This window comes from Podarcis cretensis, assembly GCF_951804945.1.
Source record: "Podarcis cretensis genome assembly, chromosome: 1".
In the NCBI taxonomy this organism is placed as follows: Eukaryota; Metazoa; Chordata; class Lepidosauria; order Squamata; family Lacertidae; genus Podarcis; species Podarcis cretensis.
The window spans coordinates 32,269,195-32,291,046 of NC_137170.1; the positions used below are offsets into that span (position 1 = coordinate 32,269,195).

The window sequence follows — 21,852 nt, forward strand, 5'->3', positions numbered from 1 at the left end:
ATCTATACTAAACACAGAAAAACTTGGGCAAACTCAGCTCAGGTTCTGTTCCTTTGAAGGTGTTCCTCAATTGCTTATAAACACAGTGTCTTACCCTAAGTGTCATCCCACTGTATTTCATTTCTCCCATTCACACACACACACACACACACACACACACACACACACACAATTTCCTTGTTTTATTTTGTTTAAAATCTGTCATGTTAAATACTTTAATTACAAGTTCTGTGCGGCGAACAAGAGTAATAAACCCTGCAGGCACTAGCAACCCTCTCACTCAACAATATATGTGCACGCTATTGTACTAAGGATATGTCCCCATGAACCAGCAAGCCTTAGGCTAGGATACATGCCACACAAGACAACCTAGTCCCAACCTACATTACCATATCATTGCAGTCACGAAGTTGATACAACCATTCAATGAGGATTAGATGGAACGTAGGACAGCCACCGAAGGTTGCCATCTCCCCCTAATCCCCAGCAGCCAGTCAACTTGAACTGGACCTGACAGCGTGATGGGACACCCATTCTGCCCTACCAGAGGCTTAGAACGAAAGAAACAACTTCCAAGTGGGAGAGGGAGAGAGCTGCTACTGCCACACTTCCTTGCTTGGGAAGGGATGAGGCAGAGGAAAGTCCCTGAAAACAATCCTTAGAACTGCCCCTCATACTAGGAGGGCATCTAGATAATGGCTGGGGAGGCAGTATCCCCTGGGAGTGCCTCATCCCGTTAAGGTCAAAAAACCCACAAGGTGGCTGGAGTGCAGATTTACTCTCCGTTACTGGAGGCATGTAAGATCAGGCACAGCAATTGAATTGCCCTAGAGGGCCTCAGGCTAGCTTCGCTGTTCCAAAGATCTAGAGCCTTCAAGTGGAGCAGACACCAGCCTTTCCCCTCGGACAGTTGCCGCGGTGATACTGAATTAAAGCTGAGTTTCTGAGCAAGAGCTGCTTGGGAGGGAAGCTCTAGCTAAACAGCAGGCAGCTTCTGTTCCCATAAGATCGAGAGATGAGGCTATGTCTGTTTGGAGCAAGAAGAGGGGAAATGGCAGGTTACATCTGAACAGGTAATGACACCTGCTTGTCTGCCCTGGGAAGAAAATGAACCATCTTTGGAAGAGGCAGGAAAGGTGGGTGGCACACTACCCTCGGGGGTTCCTTTCAAAGCACCTCCTGCCACTAGGGGGAGGAGATGACTGGAATGAAGCCCTGCTGATTCCTGAATGTCCTCTGTTCCATCTGCTGCTGCTGCTGCGTCCTTGCTCTACTGGATGGGGCAGGTGGGGGCTGTTGTTCTCTACAGGTCAAGCAGCAGCACACGAGGATCTTCCACCACAGCCTTGATCTTGCGCAGGAAAGTCACCGCCTCTCTGCCATCAATCAACCGGTGGTCGTACGTCAGGGCCACATACATCATTGGGCGCACCTCAACCTAAGGAAGAAAAAAGAGATGGTTAAGCTGAACATTTTCTTTTGTAATCAACTTGGTGCTGTACCTCAGAGCCTAAGCAAGTTACATTTTAAGCTTTGTAACATTTTCCCTGCATAACCAAGAAACTGAAACTCCAAGCTGGAGTTTTCTTATGTCTTAATAATTTGACACAAACTCTTCAAACCTTTCCCCCACACATTCACCCTCTAATTCAAACCCAGAATACTTCCCTATCTTCTCAGAATAATTTTACAGTGGTCAAAACTTCCAGTTGGTCCTTTTCTACTGCACTTGTCAGGGCTCCTAGTTCAGCCTGATCCACTTCTTTCTCCTCCATCATCAGACTGGACAGTTGGTTAGAGTGTGGTGTTGATAATGCCAAGGCTGCAGGTTCAATCCCTGTATGGGGCAGCAGCATATTCCTGCAATGCAGGGGGGGTGGACTAGATGTCCCCCAGGGTCCCTTCCAACTCCACAATTCTATGGTTCTATTTTACTAGACTGAAGGCCCCCTTTAAACATTACTCTAGCCATCTGGAAGATGCTTTGCTATGAGCAGCTTCAGCATGGGTGGGCTTTATACCTGAAGCAGCATCTCCACCCCATCATTCAGCCTAGACAATGAGGTCCTGCTCCAAGGATCTTCTGGCATTTCCCTCATTGTGTAACATTTAAGTTACACAGAAGCAAGCAGAGGGCCTTCTCGGTAGTGGCGCCCGCCCTGTGGAACACCCAGCCATCAATGTCAAGGGACTCTATGACACTGAAGGCAGGCCTGTATAGGGAAGTTTTTAATATTTGATGTTTTATTGGGCTTTTATATTTTTCTGGAAGCCCCCAGAACGGCTGGGACAACCCAGTCAGATGGGCGGCATAACAACAACAGCAACAACAACAATAAATTGGCTTATCTACCTAGCCTGGTCATTTACATGTCATCTCAACTGTGCAGGAGCCAGTCACAGAAAAGTGGCTTGCCAGCGGCTAAGGTAATGTTTAAAAGCCCCATTAAGCCCCTTAACCTTCCATACAGTACATACTTTGCCTCCAACAGCAACAGGCCTGTCAAAGATGCCATGCATGCCCAAGATAGCAGACTGAGGGGGGTTGATGATGGGTGTCCCAAACAGGGATCCAAATACACCGCCGTTACTGATGGTGAATGTACCACCATCCATATCCTCAATGGCAAGCTCATTCTTGCGGGCCTGAAATGAGGGGGGGGGGGGGGGAGAAATACTAAGTATCACAAGCATATGAACACCTCAGAAAGTTCCCCACACTAAGCAAAGGCAAGAAGTTATCTGAGAATCCCCAATGACTAGTGAAAATATTGAGGTTACAGGGGGAGTCCTTTGAAGTTCATATAAATATCTTCAAGGTTGAGGGTGCTATCAAATTCAGAATGTTCAAAGCACAAGACAGAGAGCAATAGCTAGATTTTTGCTGGGGTAGCTTAAGACTGTACAGTGGTGCCTCGCAAGACGAAATTAATTAGTTCCGCAAGTTTTTTCTTCTTGCGAGTTTTTCGTCTTGCGAAGCACGGTTTCCCATAGGAATGCATTGAAAATCAATTAATGCGTTCCTAGGGAGACCGCCTTCAGACCAGATCCGGGGACAGTCTGTCCCCGGACCTCTTCTGAAGGCTGGTGGGGGGAGAAGGACTTTTCTCCCCACCGCCAGCCTTCAGAACAGCCTTCTGAAGGCTGGTGGTGGGAAGAAAAGCCCTTCTCCCGCCGCCAGCCTTCAGAAGAGTTCCTGCAGGGCTGCCTAGGCTGCGGATAGCAGCCTGCTGCCCCGTGCGAGGGGCACTCTACTTCAGAGCGCCCCTCACGCGGGGCAGACATTCGCAGCTTGGGGAGCCCTGCGGGGAACTCTTCTGAAGGCTGGAGGCGGGAGAAGGGCTTTTCTTCCCACCGCCAGCCTTCAGAACAGCCTTCTGAATGTTGGCGGTGGGGAGGAAAACCTTCCTCCCACCGCAAGCCCCGGGAACAGAGGAGAATCACTGCGCGCCTTCTCCTCTGTTCCCGGACCTGTCCTGAAGGCTTGTGGTGGGAGGAGGGCTTTCCTCCCCACCGCCAACATTCAGAAGGCTGTTCTGAATGTTGGCGGTGGGGAGGAAAAACCCTCCTCCCACCGCAAGCCCCGGGAACAGAGGAGAATCGCTGCGCGCCTTCTCCTCTGTTCCCGGACCTCCCACCGCAAGCCTTCAGGACAGGTGCTGCGCTTCCCCGCTGTCCCCGGAGATTTCCCTATGGGCTTTCGTCTTGCGAAGCAAGACCATAGGGAAATTCGTCTTGCGAAGCCGCTAAAAAATCGGAAAACCCTTTCGTCTTGCGGGTTTTTCGTTTAGCGAGGCATTCGTCTTGCGGGGCACCACTGTAACAGAATGTACCTTTTTCAACACATGGCAATTCTAAGAAGGATAAGAATAAATTAAGTCGTTCCTATTTTGCCACAGCACTGTCCAACATATTATTTATGGGTGTAAAAAAAAAAAAAGGAATACAGGTACACTTGGTTCCAATACAATGGAAGGGACTATCATCACTGTGCCACCATATAAAGTGCTATGTCTTTAAGGCACAGCAGAATGAGTTTCCGTCTCCCCCCACAATATGCTTCCTTGAGAACACCCTCCCCATTACTGTTGACAAATTTGAATCCAGCCTGCTTCATGTTATTTGCAAATTTAGCATAAACAATATGTTTTTTTCTTGAACTGCAACCAGATATGGAGATGGCTACTAGTTTACATCCCTTTTTTAAAAGTTATATTTGTCTTCCAGAAAACATGTCGATCAACATCTATTAGTCAGAACGGCCAAGTGTTTTCAGGTGATGTATCACAGAGCACCAAATGCTAGATATATATATCTGGGCCTGGAATTTTAAGGCTTCTTGAAGTGGGGAGACTGCAGTTGGCTTTAGCTTTTTGTCAAATTACTGAACCAGAACCTTTATCCTGCCACTGTCTTAGTCACACTCCCCTTTCCCCCTTCTGATACCCCTTAAGAAAGATGCGTGTCTGGTTTTCACCCTTGAGAACCCTTTATGCTCGAAACATTACCTTTTCCCCCAGCTCATTGATTGCTCGCTCAATGTCAGCAAAGTTCATTGTTTCTACATTTCTGATTACAGGGACCACAAGACCCTGAAAGAAACAAAGATCTCTGAGTCAAACACAACATATATAACATGACAAGAGCCAAATATAGAGCAAGCCATCACTGGACAGAGGTGTGTATCCAGAGGTACCATCTTCTCTAACTGATTGAGGCAGCCCAACATCTTGAGGAGCCAGGGAACGGAGCCGAACACCCTCTGAACATTGAGGGGGTGGAACTCCCTTGGCCCCTAGGAGCTGGCGCCTATGGGTGTATCTAAAACAGGATTGAGGGACTTACTTCCTCTACCCCCTCCCCAGTCAAATTTGATGCCCTCTGTATCTCACTACGCCTATGACTGATCCCCCATGCCACCCTGGAAGTTTGGACAAGAACACCCTCCCTTGTTGTAGGATTAGACAAAGCCAAGAAGCTTGTCTCTGAATTTTCATTTCTTACAGCTGAACACCAAACCAAATGATGTCCCATGCATCAGCCAGATGCATGTTCCCACAATACATACCCTAGGAGTCGCCACTGCAACACTGATATCCACATATTCCCTGTACACAATCTCTTTGGTAGTATCGTCTATCACTAGATGGAGAAAGAAAAGTAGGCCATTACATACAGAAGCATCACGAGTCAAAGCTCTAATCAGGAGCAAAAATCAAGCTTTATTGATTTAGTCCATCTCTTCCTTCCACTCACTAAAAATTAGTAACGGAGGGAAGCTGATCTGCCTAGTGTAAAGGAAACACGAGGTTTCCGCCAGTCACCACCTTGCAAGGAGCAAGTGCCTTGACCTTTTCTTTTTCCTTCAAGTCCTGTGTGATTGGAGAAATAGGCAGTCTTGTCTCATTTACACAGATGCATGGAAAAGGTAAGAAACAGCAGGAGTTGGGCATGCAATTTCTTTCCATAGACCAACTTCTGCCCAAGTGAATATCCTTTTGCTAAGAAAGGGTTTGTCACATCACAGTTGCTTTTCTTTGCACAAGTGCAGAGACTCTCAGCTGCTGCACGTGACTTAATCATCAGGTCTGATAGTACTACCTTCCACAGAGGCTTGCTCATGACACTCAGGCATCTCAGAAACACTGCCCCATTGTTCTCACCTCCATTTACAACAGGCTGCTCTTGCAACGCAAAGGCTGCAGCTTTCACGAAGGCAGACATAAAGCCAAGTTTCATATTGTGCTTCTTCAGGAAGTTGTCCCTGTGCCGGGCTCTCATTTCCTGGATGTTACTGAAAAAGACATCAGAAGAACATTTACTACTAGGAAAAGTAGTAGTATCTACTTAAGCACCAGATCTGCAGCACATTCCTGACTAGAGTTACTTTGTGGCTCAACCCTTATTTCAAAAGTGGCTTGCAATTTATTATTATTTTTTTAAAGAAACGTTATCAGAGTTTTAACAAAGAGTTTCACTGCAGTATAGACTGGCTGATCTCTGAGAAGTGTATCAGGAGTGGAAAAATTACTATTTTCTCTCCCTCCCCAAAGCTTACAACAGCCAATTACTTTACAACCATTACTAATGTTCCCCTCAGGGTGTCACCAAAGCAAGCCACTGCATACTATGCTGAAATGCACATGGTTGCTCAAAGTATCCCCATGTGACAATGAGCTTTCAGGCAGCTGAACACTTTAAAATTCCTATAGATATTTAAATTATGGGGATCACCACCACACACCTGATCAAAGGAGGAATAAAATGTTAGATTTGCCTGCTGGTTATAGGTTCTTCACTGTTGCTAGAGCTACAGAGTCATACAATGAAACTAAAATGTTGGGAGATTTAGAAGGAGGAACTTCTTCACAGTGCACGTAGCAAAACTATGGACTTCACACTCACGAGATGTCAGTGAGGACCACTAACCCTGATGGCTTTAAAAGAGGATGAGACATGGAAGATAAAGCTACTGGTGGCTGCTAACCATGACAGGTATCTACTGCTTCCAGTAACAGAAAGCAGTATGCCTCTTAATACCAGTTCCTAGTGATCATAAAGGGGCAGAATGCTCATATCTTGTCTGAAGGCTTCCAATAGGCACATGTTTGGCCAATGAGAGTACAGAAGACCTCTTCCCAAGACCTTGGAGAGCTCCACAAAACCAGAGTAGACAGGTCTCTTGGGTTTATTATTGACACAGTGAAAGCAAACTTCAGAATAAGCATAATGGGAAATGAGGGGGGACCTTGTGCCTCCAACAGGCTCCATCCATCCTGACAGAATTTGACCGTCACTTTGTTTATGACTATCTAAAAAGTAAACCATGTCTCCAGTTCCTTTGGCCACACTTAACAAGCACATGAGTTTGGGGCTATGTACTTTGGAGGACCTCTGATGCAATGACTCTAAAATGCCCTCAATCAGAGTACAGAAAGTAGCAGTTACCATCATTCACTTACTGGAGCAGAAGCCAGCCACCCAAATTGAACAGAATAGCTTTGTCTTGACAATTCTAGGCAGGCACTGTAGCCTTCATCTTCCCCCTCCCAGACAATATGGCTTTAGAGAGGCAGTTTTTAGCAAGTACAAGTGCCCCTTTGGGTTTAGACTGTTTGTTTTCCTTTGCCTAATCTTGTTTAGAGCTAGGATTACCGTCCAAAGACATTACCGCCTCCCAAGATACAAGGGTTTGAGGGGAGGAAGCCATCATGACAAGCCTTTACAGCAGACACTGACACCCAGTGGGGAGGCAAAAGGCCTTGGCCTAAGCCCTTGCAAGTCGGGGGGCAATCAATCCAAAGCAGATTACTGACTGCAACAAGAGCCCAAGGCCAGAGTAAAGCGACACCTCCATTAGCCTCTAAAATGAGGTAAGTTGCAGCATTTCCTCTCCAATCACGATTATTTTGCCAACCTTATTATTCCAAGCACCAAATATTTACGTGTTTTGTCTTAAGAAGCAGGATAGGATTTCATAGAGCAATTTGATTTGGGCACCATTTTCCTTAATGTGCTGAAACATAAGCTTCCCCCTCCCCAAATCCATTAGTGCTCAGCCCACAAACGCACTTCATGGAACACAGTTGGTTCTCCAACTGCCAAGGAGAGATGCTAAGGTCGGGCGAGAGCTCCAGGACCTGCCTTTCGGCCCGTTGCACAGCTGAGTCCTTGCTTAGAAATAGCCTCAACTCTATACAACCAAGAAGCTGGCTAAAACCACTTCATCCCAGGACAAAACACACAAGATCAATGCACACCAATGAGCCAAAGTTCCTGTTCCTAGTGCAACACAGAAAGATCTTGGCTTACCTGCACATACTGAAGATGGTCCTTACCTCATATCAATTTCATTGAAGGTGGTCAGCATGGCACATGTATTTTGAGCCTCTTTCAGGCGCTGAGCAATGCGTTGACGCATCCTGTTCATTTTCACCTGAAGTAGTACAAAAAGAGATATAGTCAAACCTCAGATCCTGAACGCCTCAGTTTTGGAACGTTTCGGCTCCCAAACGCCAAAAAACCAGAAGTAAATGCTCCTATTTCCGAATGTTTTTCGGAACCCAAATGTCCGACACGGCTTCCGCTTCAGTGCAGGAAGCTCCTGCAACCTATCAGAAGCCACGCCTCAGTTGTCAAACATTTTGGAAGCCGAACGGGTTTCTGGAACGGATTACGTTCAACAACCGAGGTTTGACTGTAATGGCGGAAAGGTAGTTTTGCAAACTGACGTTGACAAGAATTCACATTGTTGACTATCACTACCAGGAATAACACAAGTAGGAAAGGCAGTGCTCATGAGCTAAAAACCTTGCTGTATTCAGCCACTGCTCACAGAATAGTACAGTGGTACCTCGGGTTAAGAACTTAACTCGTTCTGGAGGTCTGTTCTTAACCTGAAACTGTTCTTAACCTGAAGCACCACTTTAGCTAATGGGGCCTCCTGCTGCCGCTGCGCCACCGGAGCACAATTTCTGTTCTCATCTTGAAGCAAAGTTCTTAACCTGAGGTACTATTTCTGGATTAGCAGAGTCTGTAAACTGAAGCGTATGTAACCTGAAGCATATGTAACCCGAGGTACCACTGTACAACACAACTTGACCACTGCATCTCATGAGGCTTAGACTGGAGGTTTTTCAGGCAAAAGAATGGTCCCCACTCGGCCTCAATCACCCTCATGCACTGCTCCATAAGCGCAAGAAGTTTCCAATTACCCTTTGCTCCACTCTGGCTCCTTTGCTGACCCCAGGTTCCGCCACAGGAGCAGCTGCAACTGGCTTTACTGCAGAAACTGAAAGAAAATTGGGGGGGGGGGGAGAGAGAGAAATGTGTCAAGGGACTGAGAGAAGGTTTATGTCCTGGCAAGCAATGGATGAACACGAAGGCTATCTGAAGTAGAGATGAAATACTCATTTGGGAGATGATACCTAATGCATGCTAGGTAGCAAGGTGGACATTCTTTAACACTCTCCTGTGGACAGTTCTGCAGTCTCCAGTTCGGAATAACTCCCTGCTTATGCAGGTGGAAGGAGGTTGGTTAAGGGGGATTAGAGATGGTCTTGGTCTTGGTCTCACCTGGTTTAGAATCCACAGGGAGTGATGACACAGGGGGCACTGGAGGCATCGTAGTGGGAATCTGTGCTGCAGGGGCAGGTGCTGCTGCTGCAGGAGGAGGAGGAGGCGCTGCCGGTTCTGGTGCAGGGGCTGCTGCTGGTTTGGCCTTGGCAGGTGCAGCTAAACAAAAGAATTGAGAAAGGCAGTTGCACGGGCAGACAGAATCCAAGAGGTGCATTTTTTCCACAGACCATCCAAGCAGGCTCTTTCAGCATCTTTGAGAAAATTACCCTTTTGAATCAGGAGCCCATATTAATATAATAAGACAGTGTTCACTTCTCTCATTGGCTGCTAGCACCCAGAAAATAAACTTGTGAAATGGTATAGCTATGCACAGAGGCAGCGGGCTCAGGAGGCAGCAAGTTCCATAAATTAAAAAGGTACGGGCCAGTCTTGACAGACTCTGGGGTTGTGTGCCCATCTCACTTAAGAGGCCAGGGGCCAGCGCTGTCCAGAGACACTTCCGGGTCACGTGGCCAGCGTGACAAAGCTGCATCTGGCGAGCCAGAGCTGCACACGGAAACGCTGTTTACCTTCCCGCTGGTAAGCGGTCCCTATTTATCTACTTGCACCCGGAGGTGCTTTCGAACTGCTAGGTTGGCAGGCGCTGGGACCGAGCAGCGGGAGCGCACCCCGCCGCAGGGATTCGAACCGCCGACCTTTCAATCGGCAAGTCCTAGGCGCTGAGGCTTTAACCCACAGCGCCATTAGGTTCTTTTAAAAGCTGAGTTTGGAAACTAACCAAAAATGCTGGTGGTGACCTTTAAAGCCTTAAAATAGTTTGCTACCAGGTTGTATCTGGCATCGTGTATACCCACACTAATTTGCTCGAGGCGTTGAGATTAGCAACTGAGGCCCTGTTCCCAGGTCTACATTTACTAAGGTCTGACTGGCAAGAGTCTAAAGCAGGGTTACCCAGTGTGGTGCTTCCATGGGAACAAATATAGTAATTGTATATGAGTCACCTGTTCCCACTTTCCATCCTGCCTCAAAGAACCTGCTTCTCTCTATATAATCTTCAATAAATCACAATCCCTTGTATTTTTACACATTGCCCATAAAATTTTGCAGGGAATTACAGTGGTGCCTCGCAAGACGAAAAGAATCTGTTCCGCGATTCTCTTCATCTAGCGGTTTTTTCGTCTTGCGAAGCAAGCCCATTGACAGCTTAGCGGATTAGCACTATTAGCGGTCTAGCGGCTTTTAGCGATCAGCTGTTAAGCGGCTTATCAGCGGAACAGCTGATAAGCGGCTTAGCGGCTTAGGAAAAGGGGGGGAAAGCGAAAAAAAAACGCGGGAACTCGCAAGATTTTTTCGTCTTGCGAAGCAACCCCATAGAGAAATTCATTTAGCGAAGCGCCTCCAAAACGGAAAACCCTTTCGTCTAGCGGGTTTTCCGTCTTGCGAGGCGTTCGTCTTGCTGGGCACCACTGTACTGTGATTTTTCCCCTGCCAAATTATGCAAGTCGAGTTGAATTTGGACAATTCAGTCCAGTTACAGCATTCAGATACGGATTCTTTATTTTTGCAGCAAAGCCCATCATTGTCGCAGCTGTGAGAGTGTAAGAAACAGACATGGCTGGTCCCAACTTACCTCCGGTTTTCCTGAGTTTAAACAAAGGTGTACCTCCTTCCACTTTCCCCCCATCAGGAACTAGAAGTGCTTCAATCACGCCAGCTACCGGAGCTGGAACCTGCACAGATGTCTGCAGATAAAACACAAATGAGCTCTCCCCTAATCATCACCAAAGGAAATATGTAAAGCAAATGGTACTATCCCTTGAAGAGGAATGAATGATACATGAATAGGATTGGCCTTTCTGCAGAAATCATGCAAAGAAACATAGCATCATGGAGATATTACATCTTGGGGGTATACATTATTTCACTGGAAATCAACTCTGCATTTCATCACTAGAAGGAACAGTACAGTTATTTATTTGTATCAACTGTAAAGGTAAAGGTAAGGGGACCCCTCACCATTAGGTCCAGTCGCGGCTGACTCTGGGGTTGCGGCGCTCATCTCGCTTTACTGGCCGAGGGAGCTGGCGTACAGCTTCCGGGTCATGTGGCCAGCATGACTAAGCCGCTTCTGGCGAACCAGAGCAGTGCAAGGAAATGCCGTTTACCTTCCCGCCGGAGCGGTACCTATTTATCTACTTGCACTTTGACATGCTTTCGAACTGCTAGGTTGGCACTAGCAGGGACCGAGCAACGGGAGCTCACCCTGTCACGGGGATTCGAACCACCGAGCTTCTGATAGGTAAGTCCTAGGCTCTGTGGTTTAACCCACAGCGCCACCCACGTCCACATCCCTTGTATCAACTGTACTGCTTGTTAAGTCCGGAGCCCCCAGAGGAAGCCAGTGGTATGGCCTTTACTAATAAGCCTCTCCCTCTCCAGTATAAAAACTGATTCACTCGCAATCTGAGAATGGTGGAGGACATGCAAGCTCCCAGCAGACATAGTTGAAAACAAGCAAGTTTTTCGAGTCAAAAGATAGAAGGGTGTCCCTTGCCTAGGTTTTGTGATCTTCTGTTGTCTTTAGCTTACCCACCTCCACTTTGGAGAGCATCAAGAAACTACCCCATAAGAGCAACATTGCTGAATCAGACCAAAAGGCCTATCTAGTCTGGCATCCTGTTTCCCACAACAGGCATTTCTCTATTTTTCGCATACCACACATAACTGAATACATCATCTGGCGTTTATACAAGAAAAATAGGATATTTACCTTGTCTGTTTCAATCTCACATACCACTTCATCTTCTCCTACTGTGTCACCCACAGCTAAAAATGAAAAGAACCACCCTAAGTAAGGGAACTCTTAAAGCTCATTTTCTTAAAGCTCACATCAATGCCTTGCAGAGAGTCTCAATTCTTACATGTATGCCGGAGGACTTGCAAGATCATAATAAGGGTCTGGACATTACATACCTCATAGAGGACTTACATTTACCTTTCAATCTTTAATTAGTTTGGTCAATTTTCACCTATCGAATAAGTGTGTCCAGAGCAACTTTCACCAATTAAGACTTTAGTGTATTCCCACAACAGACCAAGAAAACCATAGAAGACAAAAAAGCTGCCTCTTACCTTTCTCCCACCTGACATCTCCCTCTGTGACTGATTCTGCAAATGCTGGTGTGTTCACTGTAACAACTTCTTCCCCTGTAGAAGAAATGCATATCTGCATGTAGTAAAAGCCTTCACATTCAGTCATTTTAGATTCTGAAATGTCTATGGACAAACAGCATTATTAGAAACCTCTTATATCTAGAGAACATCTACACTGACCTATTCACATGAAAGCCATGGTTTGTTGTCCCACAGATGATCAAACAAACTGTGGTTTTCTTCTCTGAAGTTTGATTTGTTTCCCAGCTGCTCTTGCCTTGTGTCTTTGATGAGCATTTGGAGTGGGGTGGTCAAGCAAACCATGGTTAAGGAAGGGAGCTGGGTTCACACAGCACACTAAACTTAATTGAAAGAAACCAGGGTTTGTAAGCCAATGACAAACAATGGCTTTAGACTGTTGTTTGTTGGCAGTAAACCACAGAAGCTGCTGGGCTGGACTCACACCTAAGGCCAAGTTATAGTTTAATAAGTTGTGGTTTAGCATTATGTGGAAACCAGAACAGTGTCATCTCTCTTTTCTCCTTAAAATCTGCCTCTTCAGGTAGAATGTTCTCCCTCTTCCATAAAAGTAGAACATTGGGGTCATTTTGCAGTAGAGTCAGGACATATTTATATACTTACTCTTGCCTCTCCATTATTTCCCAAACTGTTGAAACAAATCATAAGCTTCTCAGGACAGGGAACAGGCTTTCTTTTAGTTTATATTATTTTTCAGAGCATCATTTACTCTGGTGACATGTTAATAATCAATCTTAAACTGAGACACTTGAGGGGGGGGGGGAGCGACCAGTAAGGGACATAATATACCAGAGTCCAACCTACACCACATCACAACCATCTGTAGTATGACAAACAAAGAAAAAACACAATTCCAGTCTATTACTTTGTATTCTTGCATTTTGTACTCCTTAGTTTAGACTAAGAATCAGTTGGGGAACAAGGCTGGAAGGGAATGTGCAGGCAGAGAAGCCCTCCCCCGAGCTGCAGTCATCTCAGGTACTTACTGCACACTGTGGTGGTTCTGAAATAACGGACAGTGAACACACGGGAGCCATTTACCCTGGAGAGCAAGAAACAAGAGATCAACTAAAGGCCAGCAAGAAGCAGTACAGATTTTGCATCTGTTGGCCTGACTTGACTGGGTTGTCAATCAGCAGCCCTGACAATTAACATGCTCATCGGGGCAGATAACATTCTGCACAGCACCTAAGGGAGTCTATTTTGAGGCATTCAACAATCAAGGAAGATCATATTTCTGGGATGATACCTAGCTTGTGCTCCCCCTCCAGAACAAATTATGCAAAAATATAAATTGATTCAAATCAGGTAATTTATACAGTTCAAGAATTCTTCTACTCTTGGTGCAGAATGTGGATTACTCTGGTCTGGGATAATTTGGACACAGAGAATGCAGCTACCCGTCTCTGACAATACTGTAACTAGGAACTGGGGTTGTAGCAGCTATTCTCCATCCATGCAAATAGTCACAACATATTGACTATTTACAGTTGAATACTTACAAATGCTTCCTGCTGTTGGCATAAGCTAACCCCTGGCATCGAGAGACACCTGGAAACAGAAAGCACTTCAATTAGAAATCTGTTTACATTATATCACTTATTACAGTAACGTGTACTAAGACAAATTTGTTTAACAAATGTTATAAAGGTAAAAATAGCAGCTGTCAATTATCATTGGCATGTAAAAGTCTCCACACCATTATCCTAGTCCTCAACAACCTAGTCCTTTATCTGTTTTTTTATAAAAGATTAATAGCAGCCCCAGTATCCGAAAGCTAAGTGTTGGCCAGCGAGGTGGGCAAGATTATTATCTATCAAGAAATGGAAAAGGCACTAACACAAGATCTCTGCATTCATTTACTTTATTTTGTAGCATTTCCTCCACCACTACAACATCCAGAATCATTCAATTCATCTGCATCTGCGGAGAAATGTTTAGAAAAATTTGCATACCCTGTGCTCCTTCCCTTTTTTTGATAAAGAACAAAAATGTTTACAACATATGATTTCTAAAAGGAGCCATTTTTTGGGAAGTGCTCAATAAATTCCAATTAATTGCACAGCGTTCCTAAAATAATTTATACAGTGTCAAATTATGCCAGAATGGGCGATCCCATGAGTCTTTTTTCCAGAACAATCCTCATGAGCAAGACTCCAAATACTTATTGGATCCATCTTAGAAATTCTCCCTGTAAAGTCATATGGGCTAACTTATTCTGATGTGAGTTTCAACATGTTTGGGTACTTGGGATCATCTTATTATCTGAGCCAAAAAGTTACATCAAAATCACCTCTAAGATTTCTTGCAAGGCAACCTACAGTTCTCTAAAATATGTTCTAAATTATGTATTTTGAGCATAATTCATACATAACTCCTTCTGCACAAACCCACGTAAGTGAATGTGAAATGCATCAGAGCATCTCTACTTTTTAAAACTTATCAAATTGGTGTGGGTTAAAAATACCGATCGCCGAAGAATTGATGCTTTTGAATTATGGTGCTGGAGGAGACTCTTGAGAGTCCCATGGACTGCAAGAAGATCAAATGCATCCATTCTTAAGGAAATCAGCCCTGAGTTCTCACTGGAGGGACAGATTGTGAAGCTGAGGCTCCAATACTTTGGCCACCTCATGAGAAGAGAAGACTCCCTGGAAAAGACCCTGATGCTGGGAAGGATTGAGGGCACAAGGCGAAGGGGACGACAGAGGACGAGATGGTTGGACAGTGTTCTCGAAGCTACGAACATGAGTCTGACCAAATTGCGGGAGGCAGTGGAAGACAGGAGTGCCTGGCGTGCTGTGGTCCATGGGGTCACGAAGAGTCGGACACGACTAAACGACTAAACAACAACAACAATACTGTGCTCATCCACCTACATATCCTGAGTATCTGGGCAGGAAACAGGAATCATTTATCTATCCTTTAATGTGGGAGCTGCTAAGGAAGGTTAAAAATGGAGTTCATTGGTGGTTATGCTGACTCTGTATTATGGTCATTTTCAAATATTCTAATTTGTACACAAATCTGTTGGTTGAGCGAGCTGGTCATTTATGCTACATAGCTTGTTTTAACATACTATAGGTAAACATGGAATTCATTTCTCACTTTCTTTAATCTTTAACTACTTTTAAAACCACTTGTGGCTTTAAAGAAAAAAGTATGAATGTACTATAGTTTTTAACCAGGTTTTCATTAGATTTCCCTTGTCACAGCGATTATGAAACAGACAAGACACCTAATAATAATAATAAGAAAGACAGACACCTAATTATAATTATAATAATAAACAACTCACCGGAGAGTGAATGTTTCCCCTGTGGACAGCTCCCCTGCTGAAGAGAAAGATTATACAATCACCAATACAAAAAAATAAGTCATGAGTAATTCAAGGCAGAGTCACCTTTCCACACTATTCTACATTCCAAAGTAGAGAATAAATATACTGTATTCAGATTCAGTAGGCTATAATGACACCTCTTCTCATCAGCAAGGTGTGACTACCATAGTTTGTCAGAGAAAGTAGCCTCAAGTTAATAACAGAACTGTAGAGCTGAAAGTGACCATGGGGTTCATCTCATTCAACCCCCTGCAATGCAGGAATCTCAACGCATGCCTTACGCTTTCAAATATTTTTCATCCACAGGAAAAAGGCATCCATAAAGTTTAATACAGGAGATTTATTTATTTTTTGCTTGTTTGCTGTTCCCCTTTATGTTCACAAAATGCACGGCCTTCAATGAAATCCTACACACCTACTTAGAATATGCCCCACCAAGTTCAATGGGACTTACTCCCATGTAAATGTTTACAGGGTTGCAACATTAATAAGCAAGAGGGAAAGGTTCTCGAAACCTTGTATGTCTCTCTCTTATATAATATGATGGCTAAATATTGAGGTATGACAGCTACATATTGCAAAATGGGGTAACAGGATCAAACTTGTGATTACAGGCAATTAATATGCATAGTCTTCCCATTTGAATTACTATGAAGCCTAATGGTTTAATTAAGATGAGCACTGCCTCTGGCTTTTGATTTCATCTTTTGATTTCATCAGGTAAGCCTGTACAAACAATGGGATATAATGAAAAAAATGGATGATAGCCAATGCTAGTCACACAAGTAGATCCACTGAAATCTTGTCAATTGATTTAAATGGGTCTACTCTGTGCATGACATAGCTGGATATCACCCAGTGAGTGTGATGCGGTGGAAAGCATGAGTTCAAATCCTTGTTTATCCACGAACAGCATCAATCCCATGTCAGTAAAATAGAAATCATCATAGCTTACTTCAAAAGATTGCTGAGAGGACATATACTGACTAGATAAAGCTCCCTGAGCACAGCAGCATGATTAACTGTAATGAGGCAGAAATTCCTATTCTGATGAGCTACATAATCTGTAAACTCATTTTCAGCTAATGATTTTAGCTTCTGGCTATTACACTGAGTTCATTTTCCCCCCAGTATTATCCTGATTGCACAGCCCAGATTCCTAGGTTCAGAAAAGTCACAGCCCAGATATATTTTACAACATGAAATATGGAACAAGCAGTGCAAAGCACAAGGAGACTGAATAGTAGTGGCTACTACTCTATCCTTCTCAGTATACCCACCAGAACTCCTTGATGAAACTGAACCTTCATGTTATATGGCTTCCCAATCTCGTTATAAATTTATAAAATGTAACAAAAATGAGATTGGAGGAAACCAGCCCTGCATTCATGAAGTAATACACTTGGCTGTGACAAAAACTTGTGAGATATATTATATTCTACCAAAGAACTCTACTCACACCAGGAGTAACAAACAGATCATTTAATATCACATCATATCATCCCAACAAATCATAGAAGAAACAAAATGAACATGACTACATTGCTATTCACACATTAAAACACTTCTTAAATGTTTGTTTGAGGGGGTGGAATGTTGACGCAAATCTAAATGGCAAGGTTCTGATCAATCTTAGGCCCTGTTGTTATCCATGTAATCTTTATTCCAAACACCAAACTTCCAAGATTACATAGCATTCTGAATCAAAGGCTATATTTACCCTATGCAACATGACAGACACACCCACCCACCCTTAGAATACACAAATTCCATAGCAATGCTTGTGTGTATATATGTCAGTTCTTTTTATTTCTCACTTGAAATATCATCGTTTTAAGAGAAAAAAATGTTTTCTGGCCCTAGATGAAGCAAAGTCTAGAAAGTAGTAGATAAGTTGCATACATGATTAGCAAGGAGACAGATTTGAATGTGGTATACATGAGGAAAATACAATATAGGTCACTGCTCTGTTTGTTGTTCAGATGTCACATGTGTTTTTTTCTATAGATATTGCAAAAGTAAAGATGCCTGGTTCAGGGGCAGTAAAGTAATGTCATGTTCTAGCTGGCTGATCTTATGGGGTCCTTAAAATGGGGGCAACAGGTGCATTTTAATGAAACACTGAGCTTGTCCCCTAACCTTATTCATCTTCACTCCAAGCTAAATGTTGAGTTTTTGGTTCAGTTCTTTTTAAAAATTTACTCCTATCCTCACCTCAATCCCCACTTAACCTCCACACTGTCCATTCCTGACAGAAATCCTCATTCCCAGGAACTAAACTAAATCTTTTGATGAGCTCCTGGGTCTCAGGGAATATGTTTGTTCATGGCCAAAGTAGCTAACATAGGGAGGGAAGTGATGTTGGTGGGCAAGGCCTTCAACGGCAGGGTAACTGTGTTGTACACACAGCTATTCTGCTATCACAGAAAATAGTTCAGAGAATTACTTTGGTAAAGAGAAACACTATTCCCTATTCCCAGGGAGGGAGAACATAGATATGGTGGACACAATGGAAACATGGTGGGATAGAGAGAACTAGTGTGGGACACTTCTCTCTGGATAGTGACAGTGAAAGTGGAGATGCCCTAAAAACCTTAATAGGAGAAAGCTGAACTCTGCTGAAATAGTTCAATGACATTGGTTGTCAGCATATTTTACAATTCTTTGTGAGTACTGTTGCACTTATGGCTGATTACAGACTTCCCATAGGAATCAGGATGGCCAATGTGAAAACAGGATGATGGACTAGATGGGACTCTGTTTTGATTCAGCAGGACTGTTATGTTCTTATGCTATGATAACCTGATTATTGTGAATTAAAACCTTGTGTCTTTTCCTTCTCAGCTACTTCCTCCCCAATTTACTGCACAGCAAGTTCCCCATTTATTCTGCTACCTTGAAAGCTTTGTACACTCTCTCTTTCTGAGAATGTTTTGTCCACAAATTTTTAAGACCTTCCATGTTCAGCTACTCCTTTCAGCTGTTCCTTCTATGTGTAGGCAGCTCGCTGATACATTTTTGCTGCTCCTCTCGCCAAAAGATTCAATAGTGAGGTAGTTACTAATTCAGCACCTTCACAGTTCTTCTCTGGAATGAAGTACTCATCTTGCAAAAACGTTTCCCATACATTTTTTCTCAACTGGACATATACTGAATCCAAACTTCCCATCAATCAAATCAATAACTTTGAATTCATCTTATATTCCTGCCTTTCATTTTTACAACAATGCCAAATTCGCCCATTGCTTCAGTTCTTCTTTCCTTTAATCCTAACACTCACATCTGACCTTTCAAGTGCCTTTGTTCTTTCTTATTTGTCATACTGTAACTACAACAGCCTTCCTTGATCCATATCTCCATCTTTTACTCAAGTTCTCCCACTGGCCTTTTAGTTAACTGTGTTTCAAAGTCAAATGCTTTCAGACAGACTGACTGTGCAATCCTAACTCACAGATATACTGGATAGAGGAGGTTACGATGTGGCATATTTCCCAACACTCCCTCCCTGCTGCCAAATGAGCTGACATGAAGGACTTACTCTGGCATATATACTTACATTAGCTGAAAGTGTTAGTTAAATTGGCAGAAGTTACACCACTGTTGAGGCCAAAAAAGGGTATGTCAAGGTCAGCAAGAGGGGCAAACATTGCATTCTAATTCCCTCCAATCACTGATCCTGTATAGGGTTCAGTGTACCTACACCAACAAAATTGCAGGTGTGACTAAAATCCACCCCATACGAGTCAATGGAAGGGCAGAAAATGATCCAGCCAACAGGAATCATGATGCAGCTTCATTTACACTGGAAATATGCCAGTGTGCCTGCCTGGTTAGGATTGCTCCTACTTACCATGCCCCAACAGGTATTTTACTTTTTGTTGTTGTTTCTCACAAAAAATTTGCTCAAATCTATCCTTCCCAAACAGAGTAATAAACAAGAAAAGGGGAAACTGTGATGGCTGAATGTTAATTACAGTTAATTAGGATGTCACCAGATAATTGCTGCAAAACAGAGATATTGTACCATGTCAACTGGTGATGAGACAGCGGCACTTTATCTTGCCGGCCCCTTACCACACAGATGAAAACTAGGGGGGGGGGATTATTTGCAACACCCAAAGCCACGGACGATCATTAACGAGGATCCCATCATGCATAAACATTCCGAGTAGACAAATGCTCTGTGCGGCATTGAAGCAGCTGACCCCTGCTTCCGGGCCGGGCGGAGAGGGGCATCGTTTGCAGACATCCGCGGTGCGAGGTCAACCGGGGTCACACCTGCTACACAAACCTTCGCGGTTACCGCGTAGGCTGCTGTAGGGGGACGACACCCGCCGATACAGAGACACAAGAGACACGCGTTATATTAGGCGTCGCCAAGCTGTCGCGCTGCGCTTCAACCTTCCGAGCCACCTTCACGCCCGGCAGGATCCCCTGCCGGCCTTGGGCTCTGAGGTGGCCGACGGCCGCCGTTCAGCTCCATGCCTGACCTCGCCTCGCCCTGAAAACGGCCAGGGCCCGGAGGCAACGGGAGGCGCCCCGGGATAAGAGCCGCTCCCCGCTCGCCTCCAGCAGCCCGTTCGGGGCCTTCCGTTAGCCACGGGCAAGAGGCAGCGGGGCGGAGCAGGGCAGCCTTTCCCCGGGCACGACTGCGGCCTCCCCCGCTTCGCCGCCCCGCGTCCCCCCGTTGCCCTTGGTGCCCGTCAGCACCTTCGCGGCAGTCCCAGCCCACGACCTGCCCCTCCGTCTTCCCCTGAGGGAGGCAGTACCTGCCGAGCGGCGCAGAACGAGCGCCCGAGCGCCCGGTTGAGGCAGCGAGCCCGGGCCAGAGAAAGAAGCAGCATCGCGGAGAAGGAGGCGGCGGCGGCGGCAGGAAGAGCCCCAGGGCGCACACCGGAAGCAGGCCCGGCGGAGGCCGGATGCAGCCTGGGATCGACCAACCGCGGCTCGAGAAAGGGGCAGGGCGCGGCGGGCTGTACCAATCGCGGCTCCCCGAAGCACAAAGGGAGGGCGGGACGAGGAGAAGTCGGGTTGAGGAACGGTCCTGAGGGCGAGGAGAGCGGCAGCCGGCGTAGACCCTACAAGAGTGAAGAGAAGCACGCGGCGACCAGCTTCCGAGTCGATTGCAAAGGCCGTTTTTAGCCTCTGCCGGAGCGCAAATGAAGCAAATGGGCAGCAGTAGCGGCTGTGTTTGTGCCAGCATGCTGTTCCTCCCTCAATAAAAAACACACACACACAAAAAAGATATTTCTAACTGTAGAATATATGTATATCTAGCTCCAGGAGAAGCCCTCTCCATTAAGCAAGTTGTCACTCTAATTTTTCTATCTCTGTGGGCTCCAGATCTTGCCCTGCATCTTCCATTCTTGCAGTCGTGTGCGTTTCCCTCAAAAGCATTTGCAGAGGCGAGCCCTCGAACAAGGAGGGCGCTGCTCTGGGAAGTGGGGCTGCAGGGGGCAGAACTGGACACGAAACTTTCCTTCTGAGAACTTCCCTTAGTTAACCACACTGGACCATAGCTTTCAACGTTTTCCTTTTTTTTAAGGGAAATTCTAAGGGTTGACAGCTATGCCCCTTCGCGGTTTGCGTGGGCGGCTGCAGAAAGGAAGGAAAGGGAGGCAAGTTTCCTGCCACGACCTTCCTTATTTTTGGATCTAAGTCACTGCTCTTTCTTTGCAGCATGATTTAATGCACAAGCACGCTGTAAACGCAACAGTTACTTTGCTGGATGTAAGATCCAGGATTCATCTAGTCCAGCCTCCTGTTTCCAACGGTGGGCAGCCCAATGCCTGCGAGCTCATAAGCGAGACAGGATAGCGCTGTCTTTCCACCAAGGTTGGCTCAATACGTTTTGCAGCCTTAGGTAAAGGACAAGTTGGTGCCTTGCTTCACACGCAGAACCTTACTGGAATGGCACTGAGGACAGGACAAAACCTTTCATTTCACCTGAGACAGGAGGCTTTGTTCAGGGAGCTCAGGACAGGCTTTGTGGCATCCACATTTCTGACCTCTAGCAGAGAGGAAAAGCTCAGAAGGAATGGCCGGGTGCTGCCACCCCACACTTGCCACCTGAAGAGATTGCCCCACCCCTGCCTAGTGGCAGGGGAGCAGTGCCACTCACCTAGCCAAAGTGGCAAAGTTTATGGGCCCCCCTGCAAGGTAGAGCAATACAAACCCCTGTTGGGAAGTGGTGAGGTTTGAAGAAGAGCAGTGTTTATCCTCAGCCCCATCACTCACTCATG

General features: G+C 45.3%; 1 protein-coding gene across 2 annotated transcripts; it reads right to left on the reverse strand.

The window, feature by feature from the left end:
• Nucleotides 1-170: 170 nt before the first annotated feature.
• On the reverse strand, nucleotides 171-20,526 carry DLST (dihydrolipoamide S-succinyltransferase). 2 transcript variants are annotated; one of them, XM_079972503.1, is made up of 15 exons: nucleotides 20,380-20,526; nucleotides 15,569-15,605; nucleotides 13,773-13,821; nucleotides 13,257-13,312; nucleotides 12,211-12,285; nucleotides 11,849-11,904; nucleotides 10,709-10,820; nucleotides 9,076-9,234; nucleotides 8,715-8,791; nucleotides 7,839-7,936; nucleotides 5,664-5,794; nucleotides 5,069-5,142; nucleotides 4,509-4,592; nucleotides 2,479-2,646; nucleotides 171-1,438 (listed from the first exon to the last, which is right to left on the reverse strand). In XM_079972503.1, exons 1-15 carry the CDS (start codon nucleotides 20,452-20,454, stop codon nucleotides 1,304-1,306), a joined length of 1,386 nt encoding a protein of 461 aa, XP_079828629.1. In that variant the 5' UTR covers nucleotides 20,455-20,526; the 3' UTR covers nucleotides 171-1,303. The 2 variants fall into 2 exon arrangements, with proteins under 2 accessions (XP_079828629.1, XP_079828630.1); XM_079972504.1 differs by having other exon boundaries at nucleotides 15,569-15,602; nucleotides 20,380-20,514.
• Nucleotides 20,527-21,852: the final 1,326 nt, after the last annotated feature.

Coding starts and splice junctions, on each gene's coding strand:
- DLST (XM_079972503.1), bottom strand. CDS start 20,454: ATGCTGCTTCTTTCTCTGGCCCGGGCTCGCTGCCTCAACCGGGCGCTC. Junction 11,905..12,210: donor AGATGTCAGGTGGGAGAAAG/GTAAGAGGCAGC, acceptor TTTCATTTTTAG/CTGTGGGTGACACAGTAGGA. Junction 5,143..5,663: donor GCAGCCTGTTGTAAATGGAG/GTGAGAACAATG, acceptor TTCTCCATCTAG/TGATAGACGATACTACCAAA.